The sequence below is a fragment of the Nansenia antarctica genome, assembly GCF_963989245.1.
Source record: "Nansenia antarctica genome assembly, chromosome: 11".
NCBI lineage: Eukaryota > Metazoa > Chordata > Actinopteri > Argentiniformes > Microstomatidae > Nansenia > Nansenia antarctica.
Genome location: NC_137681.1, coordinates 16,871,657 through 16,892,118, shown reverse-complemented (window position 1 = coordinate 16,892,118; position 20,462 = coordinate 16,871,657). Strand labels below are relative to the sequence as shown.

General features: G+C 44.5%; 2 protein-coding genes across 2 annotated transcripts; both read left to right on the top strand.

The window, feature by feature from the left end:
• Positions 1-2: 2 nt before the first annotated feature.
• Positions 3-9,440, top strand: LOC308167882 (inverted formin-2-like; the record flags this gene model as incomplete). Its single annotated transcript, XM_080542359.1, has 4 exons — positions 3-16; positions 5,919-6,243; positions 6,481-7,998; positions 9,393-9,440. 4 exons carry the CDS (start codon positions 3-5, stop codon positions 9,438-9,440), a joined length of 1,905 nt encoding a protein of 634 aa, XP_080398485.1.
• A 21-nt stretch (positions 9,441-9,461) lies between these two features.
• On the top strand, positions 9,462-18,896 carry LOC308167881 (inverted formin-2-like; the record flags this gene model as incomplete). Its single annotated transcript, XM_080542358.1, has 3 exons — positions 9,462-9,475; positions 15,375-17,538; positions 18,849-18,896. The coding sequence occupies 3 exons, from the start codon at positions 9,462-9,464 to the stop codon at positions 18,894-18,896; spliced, it is 2,226 nt and encodes a 741-aa protein (XP_080398484.1).
• Between the last annotated feature and the right edge of the window lie 1,566 nt (positions 18,897-20,462).

The window sequence follows — 20,462 nt, the reverse complement described above, 5'->3', positions numbered from 1 at the left end:
AGATGGCACAGACAAGGCTCGTCTGAAAGTAAAACATCAAAATATCGAGGGCATTAGTTATAAGTTACCCCTAATGGGCCAGCATCAGGTGCAAATGAAAAGTAACATTATTTTAAAAAAAATATTGACATACGGTCACTGAGTACTGCAGAGTACTATTTTTGTTGCTTTAATAAAGGCTGGCAGTCTTTAATTTAACTGTTGTTGGTGTGGACTATATACTGGGGAGGTATTTGAATGAATGAATGGTCTTTATTGTCATTGCTACAGTACAGGTACCAAACAACGAAATTTAGGAGGGGTGGCTCCCCTGGTGTTAGGAAGAAAAAAAAAAAATATATATATATAATATTCAGGGGTCAAAAAATGTATACAAATATCGGATCGGTATCGGTATCGCCGATACCCGACGCCCAGGTATCGGTATCGGTATCGGTAGTGAAAAAGTGGGATCGGGACATCCCTAGCTAAAATGTTGTCAGCGTTCATGGACCAAATTGGATGTGTCGATCCATGGCGCTTCCAATTTCCTCACGATAAAAAATTCTCGTTTTTTTCACACGTCCACCATTCGTATAGCAGAATTGATTACTTCTTTATAGACAGAACACTACTTCCCTTTGTCAAAAACGTAGAATATTCAACCATAATTGAATCTGACCATGCCCCAGTACTATTGGATCTGTCCTTCCCACTTAACTACTCTGACCGCGCTCCATGGAGACTTGATACCACACTACTAACAGATAAAGAATTCTGCCAAATGATTTCAACTGCCATAGACAATTTCTTGGAAACCAATAGGGACGACACTGTTTCTCCCTCCCTGCTCTGGCAGACCCTTAAAGTAGTAATAAGGGGGGACATTATTGCATACACATCTAGGCTGAACAAAGCTAGGAGGCAAGAACAGGAGCAACTTCTCAACTCAATGATTGACATAGATCATCAATACTCTGACTCTCCCACCCCGGAGCTTTACAAAAATAAGCTGAATCTCAAAGCCAAATACGAGTTATTAACATCCGATAAGACAGAACGTATGCTGCTGAAATCACGAGGCTTTGTTTATGAGCATGGGGAAAAGGCTGGTAGAATGTTAGCGCATCAATTAAAATGTAAATCCTCTGACCAACAGATTCCACAAATTAAAAGAGAAAATGGGGAGCTTACAACTGACCCCCTCGAAATCAATGAGACTTTTAGGGCATTTTATTCCAAATTGTACACTTCTGAGGCACCCAATGATGATACCAATATGCAACATTTCTTCACAAATTTAAATGCCCCTGTTATCAACCCTGTTCATAAAGCAGAACTTGAACTACCCTTCCAAGACACCGACATTTATAATGCAATCACAGCTATGCAAAGTAGTAAGGCCCCGGGCCCTGATGGATACCCCATCGAATTCTACAAAAAATTCTCAACCAAATTAACTCCGCTCATCTTAGAAATGTTCAATGACTCAATGGATAATGAGGCCCTGCCACAGACGCTAACAGAGGCATTCATAACCCTTTTACCGAAACCAGGGAAAGACAGAACGGAGTGTGGTTCACATCGCCCCATCTCGCTGCTCAACAGCGATGTCAAGATATTAGCTAAAGCACTCGCCCGGCGTCTAGAGTCCGTCACAGACGAGGTGATCTCCCCTGATCAAACTGGCTTCATGCTGGGCCGCCACTCATTCTCTAACATCCGAAACCTTCTAAATGTCGTACATTCTCCTACGTCCGAGGAGGTACCTGAGGTGGTTCTCTCCCTGGATGCGGAGAAGGCTTTTGACAGAGTGGAGTGGGCGTACTTATTTGAATGTCTGAAAGCTTTTGGCTTTGGACCCACTTTTATTGCATGGATCAGACTACTATACTCATCTCCTAAGGCAGGGGTCGGCAATTAGGTTTGGCCTCGGGCCAATTTTTTTTTGAGCCACTAGATGGCGGGCCCGAACATAATCAAAGGCTAATTTAAGTAATTGATTGTTTTAAAATGTGACACGTTCTAATGCTTTGACTTTTCTTTCGACTGTACACATCGCTAGTCAACTAACACAGCTTGTTTTGTGAACCTGCTAACAATGTAAAGTAGTGTTCTAGTTAACTAGGTAGCTGTCCAATCCATTATGTTGCAGTATTTTGGCTTGATTAGCGAGTTTGTGTTGTGATTCTCAACAACGTTGAAACGTAGTTTCACACTTTTCCATATTTTTGAATAATAAATGTGTGGACTGACGATGTAGCGTAGCCTAACTTATTCTAATAATTATGTAACAGTTTCATTCTGATAATTATTCCCCCCTCCTCCCAGACAAGGTCACATTATTATTATTGGATTGGTTGTTTGCGTGCCGGGTGAAGTTAGCCAAACATTTAACCTGCTAGCAAGAGAAACATAATGTCACTCTCCAAAGGTCTAAAGAGGAAAGTTGACGGTGGAAACAGGGCATTTAAAGAGGAATGGACAGCGAACTATACGTTCATCCTACCTGGTTTCATCAATGCAAAGCCGTTGTGAGAGACATTTTCCGTGCTCACAATGTTCCCTTTCTATACGCGAGTCGTCCTTTTCGTCAATGAATGCGATAAAGACGCACGAGAGGAATCGATGGATGCATAAAAACCTTGAGAACTGCCTGTGGATTAAAGTGACGTCAATATCACCAGATATCAAGCAAATACTGACCGATGGGAGATGCTTTTTGTTTGCGCCGATTTTGTTTTCAATGTTTTTCAGAAAATTAAACAGAATTTGCGTTGTTACTGTTCATATGTGTGTTGCAGTCACATATACGTAAACATTACGTTTGAATGGCTTACTGAGCTCGTGTTATTTTGTTCAAACCACACACGGTATGTCGGCTATTTCAGCACCGTGACGCGTTGTCCACCTGCTTATGATTCACTCTGAGGGGTTCAGCGTCAGTGCGCTTCGGTGCACCTTGCTGCCTGATTGTCTGTCCCTGTGTCATTCACTCTCAACATGGATAAAAGTACAATAAGCATTATTCAGGTGGAGTTCGATTCTCTATTCGGACATTATAGGCGCTATATGTGGGACTGTCGGTCCGATATTATTATAAAAAAATAAAAAAAATAAAAAATAAAAAGTGGATTCTCAAAATAATCTGCTGGGCCAAATATTATTGGTGACGGGCCAGCAATGGCCCACGGGCCGCCTATTGCCGACCCCTGTCCTAAGGCATCGGTAGTTACGAACGGGAAACGCTCCACATTTTTCTCATTGTCGAGAGGGACACGCCAGGGGTGCCCGCTGAGCCCACTCCTATTCTCATTCGCCATCGAACCTCTGTCTATCATGTTAAAATCTTCTCCAATAATAAATGGAATTTCTAGATGGGGGAAGGAACACAAGGTGGCGCTATATGCCGACGACTTACTGTTGTATGTATCTGAACCGGTGCAATGCATTTCCCATATAGTTCAGATGCTGCATAGATTTGGTAGCTTTTCGGGATACAAGATCAACCTCACTAAGAGCGAATGTTTTCCAGTGAACAACCTAGATCTCGCAATCCCACAATGTGACTTGCCCTTCCATTTGTCTAAATCTGGCTTCAAATATTTGGGAATTAATATTACACGGTCCTTCTCTAAACTACATGAAAAAAACTTCACGCCCCTTGTTAATAAATTAAAAGATGATTTACAGAAATGGAGGTCCATTAATTTATCACTGGCAGGGAAGATCAACTGTATTAAGCATTAAGATGAACGTTCTACCCCGATTCCTCTACCTTTTCCAATGTCTCCCTATATTCCTCCCAAAGTCCTTCTTCTCGTCCATAGATAAGTCCATATCATCTTTCATTTGGGGGGGGTAAAGTCCCTAGAATACAGAAAAGACTTCTACAGCGACATCGGTCCCAGGGCGGACTGGGCCTACCAAATTTGCTTTATTATCACTGGGCTGCCAATATTCAGAAAATCATATACTGGGTCCATTCACCACAGCCGTCTTGGTGCGAAATAGAAAATGAGTCATGTCTTTCAACATCCCTCTCCGCCTTGATTACCTCCAAACTCCCTCTATCTGCCCCCACACTACACCTCTAACCCTGTTGTTGTTAATACATTACGAATATGGTCACAATTTCGACGCCACTTTGGTTTAAAAGATTTCTCCAACCTAGCCCCTATCTGCAATAACCACCTTTTTGTCCCCGCCAGAATAGACAATGCTTTCGCCTTATGGAAAAGACTCGGTCTCTCCAAATTTAAAGATCTCTATACTGAGGGCGTCTTCTCGACCTTTAATCACCTCTCTCAAAAATTCAACCTTCCCCGCTCAAGTTATTTTCGATACCTCCAGGTCCGACATTTCATTAAAAGTTTGGATCCAAACTTCCCAAATGCACCACAACCTTCTGCTATAGATGATATCCTCCAAATTCCTCCCAATCTAAAAGGCCTAATATCAAGTATTTACTCTAGCATATCATCCCTCGGAGACACTTCCCTCCACAAAATTAAAGAGAAATGGCAGGAGGAGCTAGGGGACGTAATACCCGATGACTCCTGGACTGAGGCTCTGACGAGAGTTAACGGGAGCACATCATGTGCTAGACTAGGCGTAATCCAATTTAAGGTCTTGCACCGAATTCACCTTTCCAAATCTAGGCTAGCCAGAATCTATCCTGACGTGGATGAGAATTGTAGCAGATGTCATAACGCTCCGGCAACGCTAACACACATGTTTTGGTCATGTCCCTTATTATTTGATTAGTGGTCAGCAGTTTTCAGGACCCTCTCACAGGCACTAGATCTGAACCTGCAACCTAACGCCTACTCAGCTATCTTTGGCATAGCGCCAACTGACCAACAGATTATTAACAAGCATAAAGACATTGTGGCATTTGCCACTCTACTTGCTCGACGGAGGATTTTGCTTTGTTGGACATCCCCCAAACCACCGAATTCCTCCTTATGGTTGACTGACCTTATGCTTCACTTGAAACTTGAAAAGATTAAATATACACTTAGGGGGTCCAAAGACCGCTTTTATTTCACCTGGAACCCAATAATATCCTATTTCAACAAACTAAAAACCCTCCCTGACAATGCAAGTGCGCTGGATGCTGAGTGATGACATATGTTGTGAATCTATTTATCAGGATAAACCCCTAGAGATACATCATCTCGTTCTAGAGAGGGACATATTACAATCATAACAGACATGGTATCACAGACCAACACGACCATCTCATCTATCCTCACTTACAAATGAATTGCACTTTATTTCTCTTTATCTCTTTGATTACTTACCTGTACTGTCTTCATTACCTATCACCACTGTTATTATTATTATTATTATTTATTGTTGTTTATTTATATCCTTCGTCCTGGGATGCACCACTTGGGATTTTGTGGGGGGGGGGGGGGGGGGGGGGGGGTTGGGACATGTTTGTGTTTTGTGTAAAAACAAACCAAAACTGAAAAGTATTATTTTTGTATATCTGTAACATCTCAATAAAAAGAAAGTAAAAAAATTATTTTAAAAAATAAAATAGAAACCATTAGACAAGGCGTTTTCAAGGCAAGCTCTTCTGTGTCAGGCAATTTAGAATGTTGAAGTTTTTCCAATTGTCCCATTGTGATGCAATAAGAAACTATTACAACATTTGCAACATTTGACAGTGCTACAAAAACACTGTGTGCATTGGCCATTGAGATAATATAGAGATATTGAGATATTGAAAGTACTGGGATTCATCTTAATTATGTATTTTCCAGTTTTGGATATACTGCCAATGCTGAGGTAGGTGTGGGATGCATTAAATGCTAATCAAATGTTGGTGGAACAACAGTCACAGTCACTTTCTGTAAGATTTCCCAAACATCAATACCTATGTTGTGTGTGCGTGTGCGTGCATATGTGCATGTGTGTTTATGTAACAGGGAGACTGAGGACCTGGACCTGAACATCCAGTGTGAGGCCTTTGAGGATTCCATGGCCGAGGATGCGGAGGAGATGGAGAGGGTGTACGGAGGCATCGACATGAGCAGTCACCAGGAGGTCTTCACCTCCCTCCTCACCAAAGTGAGCAGCTCCCCAGCCTCTGTCCAGCTGCTGTCCATCCTGCAGGCTCTGCTGCTGGTGGCTCCAGGACGGGGAGACGTGTGGCTGACCCTGGAGGCCCTGGCTGTCCGTGCCACTCTGCTGGCCCACGACTCACAAATGGACTCCGCTGAACGTTTGATGGAGCGCCTGCTCTCTTCCAAGAGACAACAGATCTCAGCCAGTCCCAAGACCAAGACCACCAACAGGGCAATCCAGACAGACTTGCTCGGCAGCACAACCAACCAATCAGACATGGCTTCCGTAACTCCCCCTCCTCCCCCTCCTCCCCCTCCACTTCCTGCTGCTACCCCAAACCCTCCTCCTCCCCCACCCCCACCCCTGCCAGGCACCACTTATGGTGCACCCCCACCACCTCCTCCTTTACCTGGGATGCCACCTCCTCCTCCACCACCTCTACCAGGGATGGGGCAGGGAGGTCCACCTCCTCCCCCTCCCCTGCCTGGTATGGGCCCCCCACCTCCCCCTCCCCTGCCTGGTATGGGCCCCCCACCTCCCCCTCCCCTGCCTGGTATGGGCCCCCCTCCCCCACCACCCCCTCCCCCAGGTATTGGAGGAGGTATTATTGTGCCCCAGAACGCTCCTCTCCCCAAGGCCAGCCGCTGTCCCACACTGCGCATGAAGAAGCTCAACTGGCAGAAGCTGCCCTCCAGAGTGGTGTCTGAAAGCCAATCCATGTGGTCGTCAGTGCAGTCTGATTCCCTGGAACCTGACTACTCCAGCATTGAGGAGCTCTTCTGTCTGCCAGTGACTGACTCAAAGGCCAAAAGTACCAACACTACGGTCAAACGAGAGCCCAAAGAGATATCCTTCATTGATGCCAAGAAAAATCTAGATTTGAACATATTCTTGAAGCAGTTCAGATGCTCACATAAAGACTTTGTAGCTATGATCCAAAATGGGGACCGTTCCAAGTTTGACGTTGAGGTGCTGAAACAGATGCAGACGTTACTGCCGGAGAAACATGAGATTGAGAACCTCAAGTCATACCAAGGGGAGATAGAGAAGCTGGCCGGTGTGGATCGGTTCTACCTCGAGCTCCTATCAGTTTCATGCTACACCATGAGGATCGAGTGCATGCTTCTCTGTGAGGAGACCCCTTCTGTGTTAAAGATGCTGCAACCCAAAGCTGAGCTGCTGGACGCAGCCTGTGAGAGTTTGAAGGAGAGCACCCGCCTTCCAAGTTTCTGCAAGCTCATACTTGACATTGGAAACTTCCTCAACTATGGGAGTCACATAGGCAATGCAGATGGCTTCAAGATCAGCACCTTGCTGAAGCTCACAGATACCAAAGCCAACAAGTCCCGTATCACATTGCTCCATCACATCCTGGAGGAGGCGGAGAAAACCCATGCTGACTTGCTGAACCTTCCGGATGATCTAGAGATCTGTGAAAAGGCTGCTAGAATAAATGTGGATTCTATTCAGGCAGAGTCGAGCTCACTGGTCAAACGGTTGAAGGGTTCTGAGAAAAAAGTGTCCTCTTCTTCTCAGGAGGATATCAAGCAGCAGTATCTCACTGCTATGAAGGGGAACCTGGAGGCCTGTGAGAAGCTGCAGGAGCTCTTTGCCTCCATCAAAAAGAAGAAGGAAGAGCTAGCAGAGTATCTGTGTGAGGACACGTCCCGCCTCTCACTAGAGGAGCTGTTCAACACCATCAAGACCTTCAGAGGACTCTTCCTTAAAGCAATCAAGGAAAACCAGACCTGGAGAGAGCAGGCCATCAAGGCAGAGAAGAGGAAGAAACAGCAAGAGGAGGATGACGCCAAGAGACCGAGGGGGGAGAACGGAAAAATAATTCGTAAAGCCCCCCCAGTCCAGGAGGAGGGCTGCATCATGTTGGACCACCTGTTGGCTATGATGAAGGGCAATGCACTAAGGAAGACCACCAGGGCCCAGGCAGACAGGGGCAGCCTGCCCTCTAATGACAAGAAAAGGGATAGCACCCAGCCTGAACATGCCAAGCTTGAGCGATCATCAGCCGTAGATACCCAATATGGCATAGAAGTGGACAAGGTGGCATCAACCATTCAGCAAGGATCGCAGGACAGACTGCCACACACAGGGGAGTCCACATCAGGCCTTCCAACAGGACTCAAACTGGATTAATCAGAGACCATCGCCCCCCTCAATCCTGGATTGGATCCCCTGCTCAAGGAGGGATCTTCAGAGAGAGATGAGGGCATCAGTGGCGGCTCCTGCCAAATCTCTCAGGGGGGGCAATTGTTGCGTTGATGGTTAAGGTGACACGTTCAAGGGTAAATTCACCTAAATCAGCGGGCTTAAATAAATTGACTCTCACAGCCAAAAAATAAATAATAAAAATAAAAAAAAGCTCTTTGGTCTTGCCCATTGTGGAGAGGTTGGGGTCTGATTGATTGAGTGTGTGGAGTGTGTCTTTTATAAAGGTAACGAGTTCAAACTGGTGCAGTTAATACAGGTAATGAGTGGAGAATAGGAGGGCTTCTTAAAGAAAAACTAACAGGTCTGTGAGAGCTGGAATTATTACTGGTTGGTAGGTGATCAAATACTTATTTCATACAATAAAATGCAAATTAATTATTTAAAAGTCATACAATGTGATTTTCTGGATTTTTGTTTTAGATTCCGTCTCTCACAGTTGAAGTGTACCTATGATAAAAATTACAGACCTCTACATTCTTTCTAAGTGGGAAAACCTGCAAAATCAGCAGTGTATCAAATACTTGTTCTCCCCACTGTAGTTACCGAAATAAAACACAGATCAAAAGATTTAATGTACGATTCAAGTAGCCGATGTCCTTGACAACTGGTAAATGTGGTGGAGCAGGATTTAGCTTCTCTGAGGAGTTAAGTAGAGAGAGCAGCCTGTGGCTGTGGAAAGGATTGGGCTTAAATTGAGGATACACTAAAACGTGAAACTGACAAGCGCCAAAAAAGCTCCCCTGCCAGTTCCTGCCAACAGAGACTTGTTGAGACCAGCGTGCAGGGGGTTGGCACGGGTTCACACCGAGGCTGGTTGAGGCAGAAATCGAAGGACGTCGTGTGTTTTTATATTCCTCATTCGATTCCATGCATTACAATAAGCCTGTCCACCGATTTTCTACCTCCATGGTTGGAACCACGAGACTAGACACTACATGGTCATGGATGTGCCTAGGGACACAGCAAGCATGACCAGGGAAAGTTGTCTCCACAGGACCTGAAGCACAAAGCACCAATTCAGTTCAAGAAAAGAGAAAGAGTAGAGAAATGTATGCTTGTTACACAGAAAGTGTTAAAAAATAAAACTGACGTCATAATCTGCCCTCTAGGGCCAGCATCAGGTGCAGATCAAGCGTCAAGGGGGTTACTATCGTTGAACAGAGAATAGTGGCTTTAAGATGGCACAGACAAGGCTCGTCTGAAAGTAAAACATCAAAATATCGAGGGCATTAGTTATAAGTTACCCCTAATGGGCCAGCATCAGGTGCAAATGAAAAGTAACATTATTTTAAAAAAAATATTGACATACGGTCACTGAGTACTGCAGAGTACTATTTTTGTTGCTTTAATAAAGGCTGGCAGTCTTTAATTTAACTGTTGTTGGTGTGGACTATATACTGGGGAGGTATTTGAATGAATGAATGGTCTTTATTGTCATTGCTACAGTACAGGTACCAAACAACGAAATTTAGGAGGGGTGGCTCCCCTGGTGTTAGGAAGAAAAAAAATATATATATATATATAATATTCAGGGGTCAAAAAATGTATACAAATATCGGATCGGTATCGGTATCGCCGATACCCGAAGCCCAGGTATCGGTATCGGTATCGGTAGTGAAAAAGTGGGATCGGGACATCCCTAGCTAAAATGTTGTCAGCGTTCATGGACCAAATTGGATGTGTCGATCCATGGCGCTTCCAATTTCCTCACGATAAAAAATTCTCGTTTTTTTCACACGTCCACCATTCGTATAGCAGAATTGATTACTTCTTTATAGACAGAACACTACTTCCCTTTGTCAAAAACGTAGAATATTCAACCATAATTGAATCTGACCATGCCCCAGTACTATTGGATCTGTCCTTCCCACTTAACTACTCTGACCGCGCTCCATGGAGACTTGATACCACACTACTAACAGATAAAGAATTCTGCCAAATGATTTCAACTGCCATAGACAATTTCTTGGAAACCAATAGGGACGACACTGTTTCTCCCTCCCTGCTCTGGCAGACCCTTAAAGTAGTAATAAGGGGGGACATTATTGCATACACATCTAGGCTGAACAAAGCTAGGAGGCAAGAACAGGAGCAACTTCTCAACTCAATGATTGACATAGATCATCAATACTCTGACTCTCCCACCCCGGAGCTTTACAAAAATAAGCTGAATCTCAAAGCCAAATACGAGTTATTAACATCCGATAAGACAGAACGTATGCTGCTGAAATCACGAGGCTTTGTTTATGAGCATGGGGAAAAGGCTGGTAGAATGTTAGCGCATCAATTAAAATGTAAATCCTCTGACCAACAGATTCCACAAATTAAAAGAGAAAATGGGGAGCTTACAACTGACCCCCTCGAAATCAATGAGACTTTTAGGGCATTTTATTCCAAATTGTACACTTCTGAGGCACCCAATGATGATACCAATATGCAACATTTCTTCACAAATTTAAATGCCCCTGTTATCAACCCTGTTCATAAAGCAGAACTTGAACTACCCTTCCAAGACACCGACATTTATAATGCAATCACAGCTATGCAAAGTAGTAAGGCCCCGGGCCCTGATGGATACCCCATCGAATTCTACAAAAAATTCTCAACCAAATTAACTCCGCTCATCTTAGAAATGTTCAATGACTCAATGGATAATGAGGCCCTGCCACAGACGCTAACAGAGGCATTCATAACCCTTTTACCGAAACCAGGGAAAGACAGAACGGAGTGTGGTTCACATCGCCCCATCTCGCTGCTCAACAGCGATGTCAAGATATTAGCTAAAGCACTCGCCCGGCGTCTAGAGTCCGTCACAGACGAGGTGATCTCCCCTGATCAAACTGGCTTCATGCTGGGCCGCCACTCATTCTCTAACATCCGAAACCTTCTAAATGTCGTACATTCTCCTACGTCCGAGGAGGTACCTGAGGTGGTTCTCTCCCTGGATGCGGAGAAGGCTTTTGACAGAGTGGAGTGGGCGTACTTATTTGAATGTCTGAAAGCTTTTGGCTTTGGACCCACTTTTATTGCATGGATCAGACTACTATACTCATCTCCTAAGGCAGGGGTCGGCAATTAGGTTTGGCCTCGGGCCAATTTTTTTTTGAGCCACTAGATGGCGGGCCCGAACATAATCAAAGGCTAATTTAAGTAATTGATTGTTTTAAAATGTGACACGTTCTAATGCTTTGACTTTTCTTTCGACTGTACACATCGCTAGTCAACTAACACAGCTTGTTTTGTGAACCTGCTAACAATGTAAAGTAGTGTTCTAGTTAACTAGGTAGCTGTCCAATCCATTATGTTGCAGTATTTTGGCTTGATTAGCGAGTTTGTGTTGTGATTCTCAACAACGTTGAAACGTAGTTTCACACTTTTCCATATTTTTGAATAATAAATGTGTGGACTGACGATGTAGCGTAGCCTAACTTATTCTAATAATTATGTAACAGTTTCATTCTGATAATTATTCCCCCCTCCTCCCAGACAAGGTCACATTATTATTATTGGATTGGTTGTTTGCGTGCCGGGTGAAGTTAGCCAAACATTTAACCTGCTAGCAAGAGAAACATAATGTCACTCTCCAAAGGTCTAAAGAGGAAAGTTGACGGTGGAAACAGGGCATTTAAAGAGGAATGGACAGCGAACTATACGTTCATCCTACCTGGTTTCATCAATGCAAAGCCGTTGTGAGAGACATTTTCCGTGCTCACAATGTTCCCTTTCTATACGCGAGTCGTCCTTTTCGTCAATGAATGCGATAAAGACGCACGAGAGGAATCGATGGATGCATAAAAACCTTGAGAACTGCCTGTGGATTAAAGTGACGTCAATATCACCAGATATCAAGCAAATACTGACCGATGGGAGATGCTTTTTGTTTGCGCCGATTTTGTTTTCAATGTTTTTCAGAAAATTAAACAGAATTTGCGTTGTTACTGTTCATATGTGTGTTGCAGTCACATATACGTAAACATTACGTTTGAATGGCTTACTGAGCTCGTGTTATTTTGTTCAAACCACACACGGTATGTCGGCTATTTCAGCACCGTGACGCGTTGTCCACCTGCTTATGATTCACTCTGAGGGGTTCAGCGTCAGTGCGCTTCGGTGCACCTTGCTGCCTGATTGTCTGTCCCTGTGTCATTCACTCTCAACATGGATAAAAGTACAATAAGCATTATTCAGGTGGAGTTCGATTCTCTATTCGGACATTATAGGCGCTATATGTGGGACTGTCGGTCCGATATTATTATAAAAAAATAAAAAAAATAAAAAATAAAAAGTGGATTCTCAAAATAATCTGCTGGGCCAAATATTATTGGTGACGGGCCAGCAATGGCCCACGGGCCGCCTATTGCCGACCCCTGTCCTAAGGCATCGGTAGTTACGAACGGGAAACGCTCCACATTTTTCTCATTGTCGAGAGGGACACGCCAGGGGTGCCCGCTGAGCCCACTCCTATTCTCATTCGCCATCGAACCTCTGTCTATCATGTTAAAATCTTCTCCAATAATAAATGGAATTTCTAGATGGGGGAAGGAACACAAGGTGGCGCTATATGCCGACGACTTACTGTTGTATGTATCTGAACCGGTGCAATGCATTTCCCATATAGTTCAGATGCTGCATAGATTTGGTAGCTTTTCGGGATACAAGATCAACCTCACTAAGAGCGAATGTTTTCCAGTGAACAACCTAGATCTCGCAATCCCACAATGTGACTTGCCCTTCCATTTGTCTAAATCTGGCTTCAAATATTTGGGAATTAATATTACACGGTCCTAAACTACATGAAAAAAACTTCACGCCCCTTGTTAATAAATTAAAAGATGATTTACAGAAATGGAGGTCCATTAATTTATCACTGGCAGGGAAGATCAACTGTATTAAGCATTAAGATGAACGTTCTACCCCGATTCCTCTACCTTTTCCAATGTCTCCCTATATTCCTCCCAAAGTCCTTCTTCTCGTCCATAGATAAGTCCATATCATCTTTCATTTGGGGGGGGTAAAGTCCCTAGAATACAGAAAAGACTTCTACAGCGACATCGGTCCCAGGGCGGACTGGGCCTACCAAATTTGCTTTATTATCACTGGGCTGCCAATATTCAGAAAATCATATACTGGGTCCATTCACCACAGCCGTCTTGGTGCGAAATAGAAAATGAGTCATGTCTTTCAACATCCCTCTCCGCCTTGATTACCTCCAAACTCCCTCTATCTGCCCCCACACTACACCTCTAACCCTGTTGTTGTTAATACATTACGAATATGGTCACAATTTCGACGCCACTTTGGTTTAAAAGATTTCTCCAACCTAGCCCCTATCTGCAATAACCACCTTTTTGTCCCCGCCAGAATAGACAATGCTTTCGCCTTATGGAAAAGACTCGGTCTCTCCAAATTTAAAGATCTCTATACTGAGGGCGTCTTCTCGACCTTTAATCACCTCTCTCAAAAATTCAACCTTCCCCGCTCAAGTTATTTTCGATACCTCCAGGTCCGACATTTCATTAAAAGTTTGGATCCAAACTTCCCAAATGCACCACAACCTTCTGCTATAGATGATATCCTCCAAATTCCTCCCAATCTAAAAGGCCTAATATCAAGTATTTACTCTAGCATATCATCCCTCGGAGACACTTCCCTCCACAAAATTAAAGAGAAATGGCAGGAGGAGCTAGGGGACGTAATACCCGATGACTCCTGGACTGAGGCTCTGACGAGAGTTAACGGGAGCACATCATGTGCTAGACTAGGCGTAATCCAATTTAAGGTCTTGCACCGAATTCACCTTTCCAAATCTAGGCTAGCCAGAATCTATCCTGACGTGGATGAGAATTGTAGCAGATGTCATAACGCTCCGGCAACGCTAACACACATGTTTTGGTCATGTCCCTTATTATTTGATTAGTGGTCAGCAGTTTTCAGGACCCTCTCACAGGCACTAGATCTGAACCTGCAACCTAACGCCTACTCAGCTATCTTTGGCATAGCGCCAACTGACCAACAGATTATTAACAAGCATAAAGACATTGTGGCATTTGCCACTCTACTTGCTCGACGGAGGATTTTGCTTTGTTGGACATCCCCCAAACCACCGAATTCCTCCTTATGGTTGACTGACCTTATGCTTCACTTGAAACTTGAAAAGATTAAATATACACTTAGGGGGTCCAAAGACCGCTTTTATTTCACCTGGAACCCAATAATATCCTATTTCAACAAACTAAAAACCCTCCCTGACAATGCAAGTGCGCTGGATGCTGAGTGATGACATATGTTGTGAATCTATTTATCAGGATAAACCCCTAGAGATACATCATCTCGTTCTAGAGAGGGACATATTACAATCATAACAGACATGGTATCACAGACCAACACGACCATCTCATCTATCCTCACTTACAAATGAATTGCACTTTATTTCTCTTTATCTCTTTGATTACTTACCTGTACTGTCTTCATTACCTATCACCACTGTTATTATTATTATTATTATTATTATTTATTGTTGTTTATTTATATCCTTCGTCCTGGGATGCACCACTTGGGATTTTGTGGGGGGGGGGGGGGGGGGGGGTTGGGACATGTTTGTGTTTTGTGTAAAAACAAACCAAAACTGAAAAGTATTATTTTTGTATATCTGTAACATCTCAATAAAAAGAAAGTAAAAAAAATATTTTAAAAAATAAAATAGAAACCATTAGACAAGGCGTTTTCAAGGCAAGCTCTTCTGTGTCAGGCAATTTAGAATGTTGAAGTTTTTCCAATTGTCCCATTGTGATGCAATAAGAAACTATTACAACATTTGCAACATTTGACAGTGCTACAAAAACACTGTGTGCATTGGCCATTGAGATAATATAGAGATATTGAGATATTGAAAGTACTGGGATTCATCTTAATTATGTATTTTCCAGTTTTGGATATACTGCCAATGCTGAGGTAGGTGTGGGATGCATTAAATGCTAATCAAATGTTGGTGGAACAACAGTCACAGTCACTTTCTGTAAGATTTCCCAAACATCAATACCTATGTTGTGTGTGCGTGTGCGTGCATATGTGCATGTGTGTTTATGTAACAGGGAGACTGAGGACCTGGACCTGAACATCCAGTGTGAGGCCTTTGAGGATTCCATGGCCGAGGATGCGGAGGAGATGGAGAGGGTGTACGGAGGCATCGACATGAGCAGTCACCAGGAGGTCTTCACCTCCCTCCTCACCAAAGTGAGCAGCTCCCCAGCCTCTGTCCAGCTGCTGTCCATCCTGCAGGCTCTGCTGCTGGTGGCTCCAGGACGGGGAGACGTGTGGCTGACCCTGGAGGCCCTGGCTGTCCGTGCCACTCTGCTGGCCCACGACTCACAAATGGACTCCGCTGAACGTTTGATGGAGCGCCTGCTCTCTTCCAAGAGACAACAGATCTCAGCCAGTCCCAAGACCAAGACCACCAACAGGGCAATCCAGACAGACTTGCTCGGCAGCACAACCAACCAATCAGACATGGCTTCCGTAACTCCCCCTCCTCCCCCTCCTCCCCCTCCACTTCCTGCTGCTACCCCAAACCCTCCTCCTCCCCCACCCCCACCCCTGCCAGGCACCACTTATGGTGCACCCCCACCACCTCCTCCTTTACCTGGGATGCCACCTCCTCCTCCACCACCTCTACCAGGGATGGGGCAGGGAGGTCCACCTCCTCCCCCTCCCCTGCCTGGTATGGGCCCCCCACCTCCCCCTCCCCTGCCTGGTATGGGCCCCCCACCTCCCCCTCCCCTGCCTGGTATGGGCCCCCCTCCCCCACCACCCCCTCCCCCAGGTATTGGAGGAGGTATTATTGTGCCCCAGAACGCTCCTCTCCCCAAGGCCAGCCGCTGTCCCACACTGCGCATGAAGAAGCTCAACTGGCAGAAGCTGCCCTCCAGAGTGGTGTCTGAAAGCCAATCCATGTGGTCGTCAGTGCAGTCTGATTCCCTGGAACCTGACTACTCCAGCATTGAGGAGCTCTTCTGTCTGCCAGTGACTGACTCAAAGGCCAAAAGTACCAACACTACGGTCAAACGAGAGCCCAAAGAGATATCCTTCATTGATGCCAAGAAAAATCTAGATTTGAACATATTCTTGAAGCAGTTCAGATGCTCACATAAAGACTTTGTAGCTATGATCCAAAATGGGGACCGTTCCAAGTTTGACGTCGAGGTGCTGAAACAGATGCAGACGTTACTGCCGGAGAAACATGAGATTGAGAACCTCAAGTCATACCAAGGGGAGATAGAGAAGCTGGCCGGTGTGGATCGGTTCTACCTCGAGCTCCTATCAGTTTCATGCTACACCATGAGGATCGAGTGCATGCTTCTCTGTGAGGAGACCCCTTCTGTGTTAAAGATGCTGCAACCCAAAGCTGAGCTGCTGGACGCAGCCTGTGAGAGTTTGAAGGAGAGCACCCGCCTTCCAAGTTTCTGCAAGCTCATACTTGACATTGGAAACTTCCTCAACTATGGGAGTCACATAGGCAATGCAGATGGCTTCAAGATCAGCACCTTGCTGAAGCTCACAGATACCAAAGCCAACAAGTCCCGTATCACATTGCTCCATCACATCCTGGAGGAGGCGGAGAAAACCCATGCTGACTTGCTGAACCTTCCGGATGATCTAGAGATCTGTGAAAAGGCTGCTAGAATAAATGTGGATTCTATTCAGGCAGAGTCGAGCTCACTGGTCAAACGGTTGAAGGGTTCTGAGAAAAAAGTGTCCTCTTCTTCTCAGGAGGATATCAAGCAGCAGTATCTCACTGCTATGAAGGGGAACCTGGAGGCCTGTGAGAAGCTGCAGGAGCTCTTTGCCTCCATCAAAAAGAAGAAGGAAGAGCTAGCAGAGTATCTGTGTGAGGACACGTCCCGCCTCTCACTAGAGGAGCTGTTCAACACCATCAAGACCTTCAGAGGACTCTTCCTTAAAGCAATCAAGGAAAACCAGACCTGGAGAGAGCAGGCCATCAAGGCAGAGAAGAGGAAGAAACAGCAAGAGGAGGATGACGCCAAGAGACCGAGGGGGGAGAACGGAAAAATAATTCGTAAAGCCCCCCCAGTCCAGGAGGAGGGCTGCATCATGTTGGACCACCTGTTGGCTATGATGAAGGGCAATGCACTAAGGAAGACCACCAGGGCCCAGGCAGACAGGGGCAGCCTGCCCTCTAATGACAAGAAAAGGGATAGCACCCAGCCTGAACATGCCAAGCTTGAGCGATCATCAGCCGTAGATACCCAATATGGCATAGAAGTGGACAAGGTGGCATCAACCATTCAGCAAGGATCGCAGGACAGACTGCCACACACAGGGGAGTCCACATCAGGCCTTCCAACAGGACTCAAACTGGATTAATCAGAGACCATCGCCCCCCTCAATCCTGGATTGGATCCCCTGCTCAAGGAGGGATCTTCAGAGAGAGATGAGGGCATCAGTGGCGGCTCCTGCCAAATCTCTCAGGGGGGGCAATTGTTGCGTTGATGGTTAAGGTGACACGTTCAAGGGTAAATTCACCTAAATCAGCGGGCTTAAATAAATTGACTCTCACAGCCAAAAAATAAATAATAAAAATAAAAAAAAGCTCTTTGGTCTTGCCCATTGTGGAGAGGTTGGGGTCTGATTGATTGAGTGTGTGGAGTGTGTCTTTTATAAAGGTAACGAGTTCAAACTGGTGCAGTTAATACAGGTAATGAGTGGAGAATAGGAGGGCTTCTTAAAGAAAAACTAACAGGTCTGTGAGAGCTGGAATTATTACTGGTTGGTAGGTGATCAAATACTTATTTCATACAATAAAATGCAAATTAATTATTTAAAAGTCATACAATGTGATTTTCTGGATTTTTGTTTTAGATTCCGTCTCTCACAGTTGAAGTGTACCTATGATAAAAATTACAGACCTCTACATTCTTTCTAAGTGGGAAAACCTGCAAAATCAGCAGTGTATCAAATACTTGTTCTCCCCACTGTAGTTACCGAAATAAAACACAGATCAAAAGATTTAATGTACGATTCAAGTAGCCGATGTCCTTGACAACTGGTAAATGTGGTGGAGCAGGATTTAGCTTCTCTGAGGAGTTAAGTAGAGAGAGCAGCCTGTGGCTGTGGAAAGGATTGGGCTTAAATTGAGGATATACTAAAACGTGAAACTGACAAGCGCCAAAAAAGCTCCCCTGCCAGTTCCTGCCAACAGAGACTTGTTGAGACCAGCGTGCAGGGGGTTGGCACGGGTTCACACCGAGGCTGGTTGAGGCAGAAATCGAAGGACGTCGTGTGTTTTTATATTCCTCATTCGATTCCATGCATTACAATAAGCCTGTCCACCGATTTTCTACCTCCATGGTTGGAACCACGAGACTAGACACTACATGGTCATGGATGTGCCTAGGGACACAGCAAGCATGACCAGGGAAAGTTGTCTCCACAGGACCTGAAGCACAAAGCACCAATTCAGTTCAAGAAAAGAGAAAGAGTAGAGAAATGTATGCTTGTTACACAGAAAGTGTTAAAAAATAAAACTGACGTCATAATCTGCCCTCTAGGGCCAGCATCAGGTGCAGATCAAGCGTCAAGGGGGTTACTATCGTTGAACAGAGAATAGTGGCTTTAAGATGGCACAGACAAGGCTCGTCTGAAAGTAAAACATCAAAATATCGAGGGCATTAGTTATAAGTTACCCCTAATGGGCCAGCATCAGGTGCAAATGAAAAGTAACATTATTTAAAAAAAAATATTGACATACGGTCACTGAGTACTGCAGAGTACTATTTTTGTTGCTTTAATAAAGGCTGGCAGTCTTTAATTTAACTGTTGTTGGTGTGGACTATATACTGGGGAGGTATTTGAATGAATGAATGGTCTTTATTGTCATTGCTACAGTACAGGTACCAAACAACGAAATTTAGGAGGGGTGGCTCCCCTGGTGTTAGGAAGAAAAAATATATATATATATATATAATATTCAGGGGTCAAAAAATGTATACAAATATCGGATCGGTATCGGTATCGCCGATACCCGAAGCCCAGGTATCGGTATCGGTATCGGTAGTGAAAAAGTGGGATCGGGACATCCCTAGCTAAAATGTTGTCAGCGTTCATGGACCAAATTGGATGTGTCGATCCATGGCGCTTCCAATTTCCTCACGATAAAAAATTCTCGTTTTTTTCACACGTCCACCATTCGTATAGCAGAATTGATTACTTCTTTATAGACAGAACACTACTTCCCTTTGTCAAAAACGTAGAATATTCAACCATAATTGAATCTGACCATGCCCCAGTACTATTGGATCTGTCCTTCCCACTTAACTACTCTGACCGCGCTCCATGGAGACTTGATACCACACTACTAACAGATAAAGAATTCTGCCAAATGATTTCAACTGCCATAGACAATTTCTTGGAAACCAATAGGGACGACACTGTTTCTCCCTCCCTGCTCTGGCAGACCCTTAAAGTAGTAATAAGGGGGGACATTATTGCATACACATCTAGGCTGAACAAAGCTAGGAGGCAAGAACAGGAGCAACTTCTCAACTCAATGATTGACATAGATCATCAATACTCTGACTCTCCCACCCCGGAGCTTTACAAAAATAAGCTGAATCTCAAAGCCAAATACGAGTTATTAACATCCGATAAGACAGAACGTATGCTGCTGAAATCACGAGGCTTTGTTTATGAGCATGGGGAAAAGGCTGGTAGAATGTTAGCGCATCAATTAAAATGTAAATCCTCTGACCAACAGATTCCACAAATTAAAAGAGAAAATGGGGAGCTTACAACTGACCCCCTCGAAATCAATGAGACTTTTAGGGCATTTTATTCCAAATTGTACACTTCTGAGGCACCCAATGATGATACCAATATGCAACATTTCTTCACAAATTTAAATGCCCCTGTTATCAACCCTGTTCATAAAGCAGAACTTGAACTACCCTTCCAAGACACCGACATTTATAATGCAATCACAGCTATGCAAAGTAGTAAGGCCCCGGGCCCTGATGGATACCCCATCGAATTCTACAAAAAATTCTCAACCAAATTAACTCCGCTCATCTTAGAAATGTTCAATGACTCAATGGATAATGAGGCCCTGCCACAGACGCTAACAGAGGCATTCATAACCCTTTTACCGAAACCAGGGAAAGACAGAA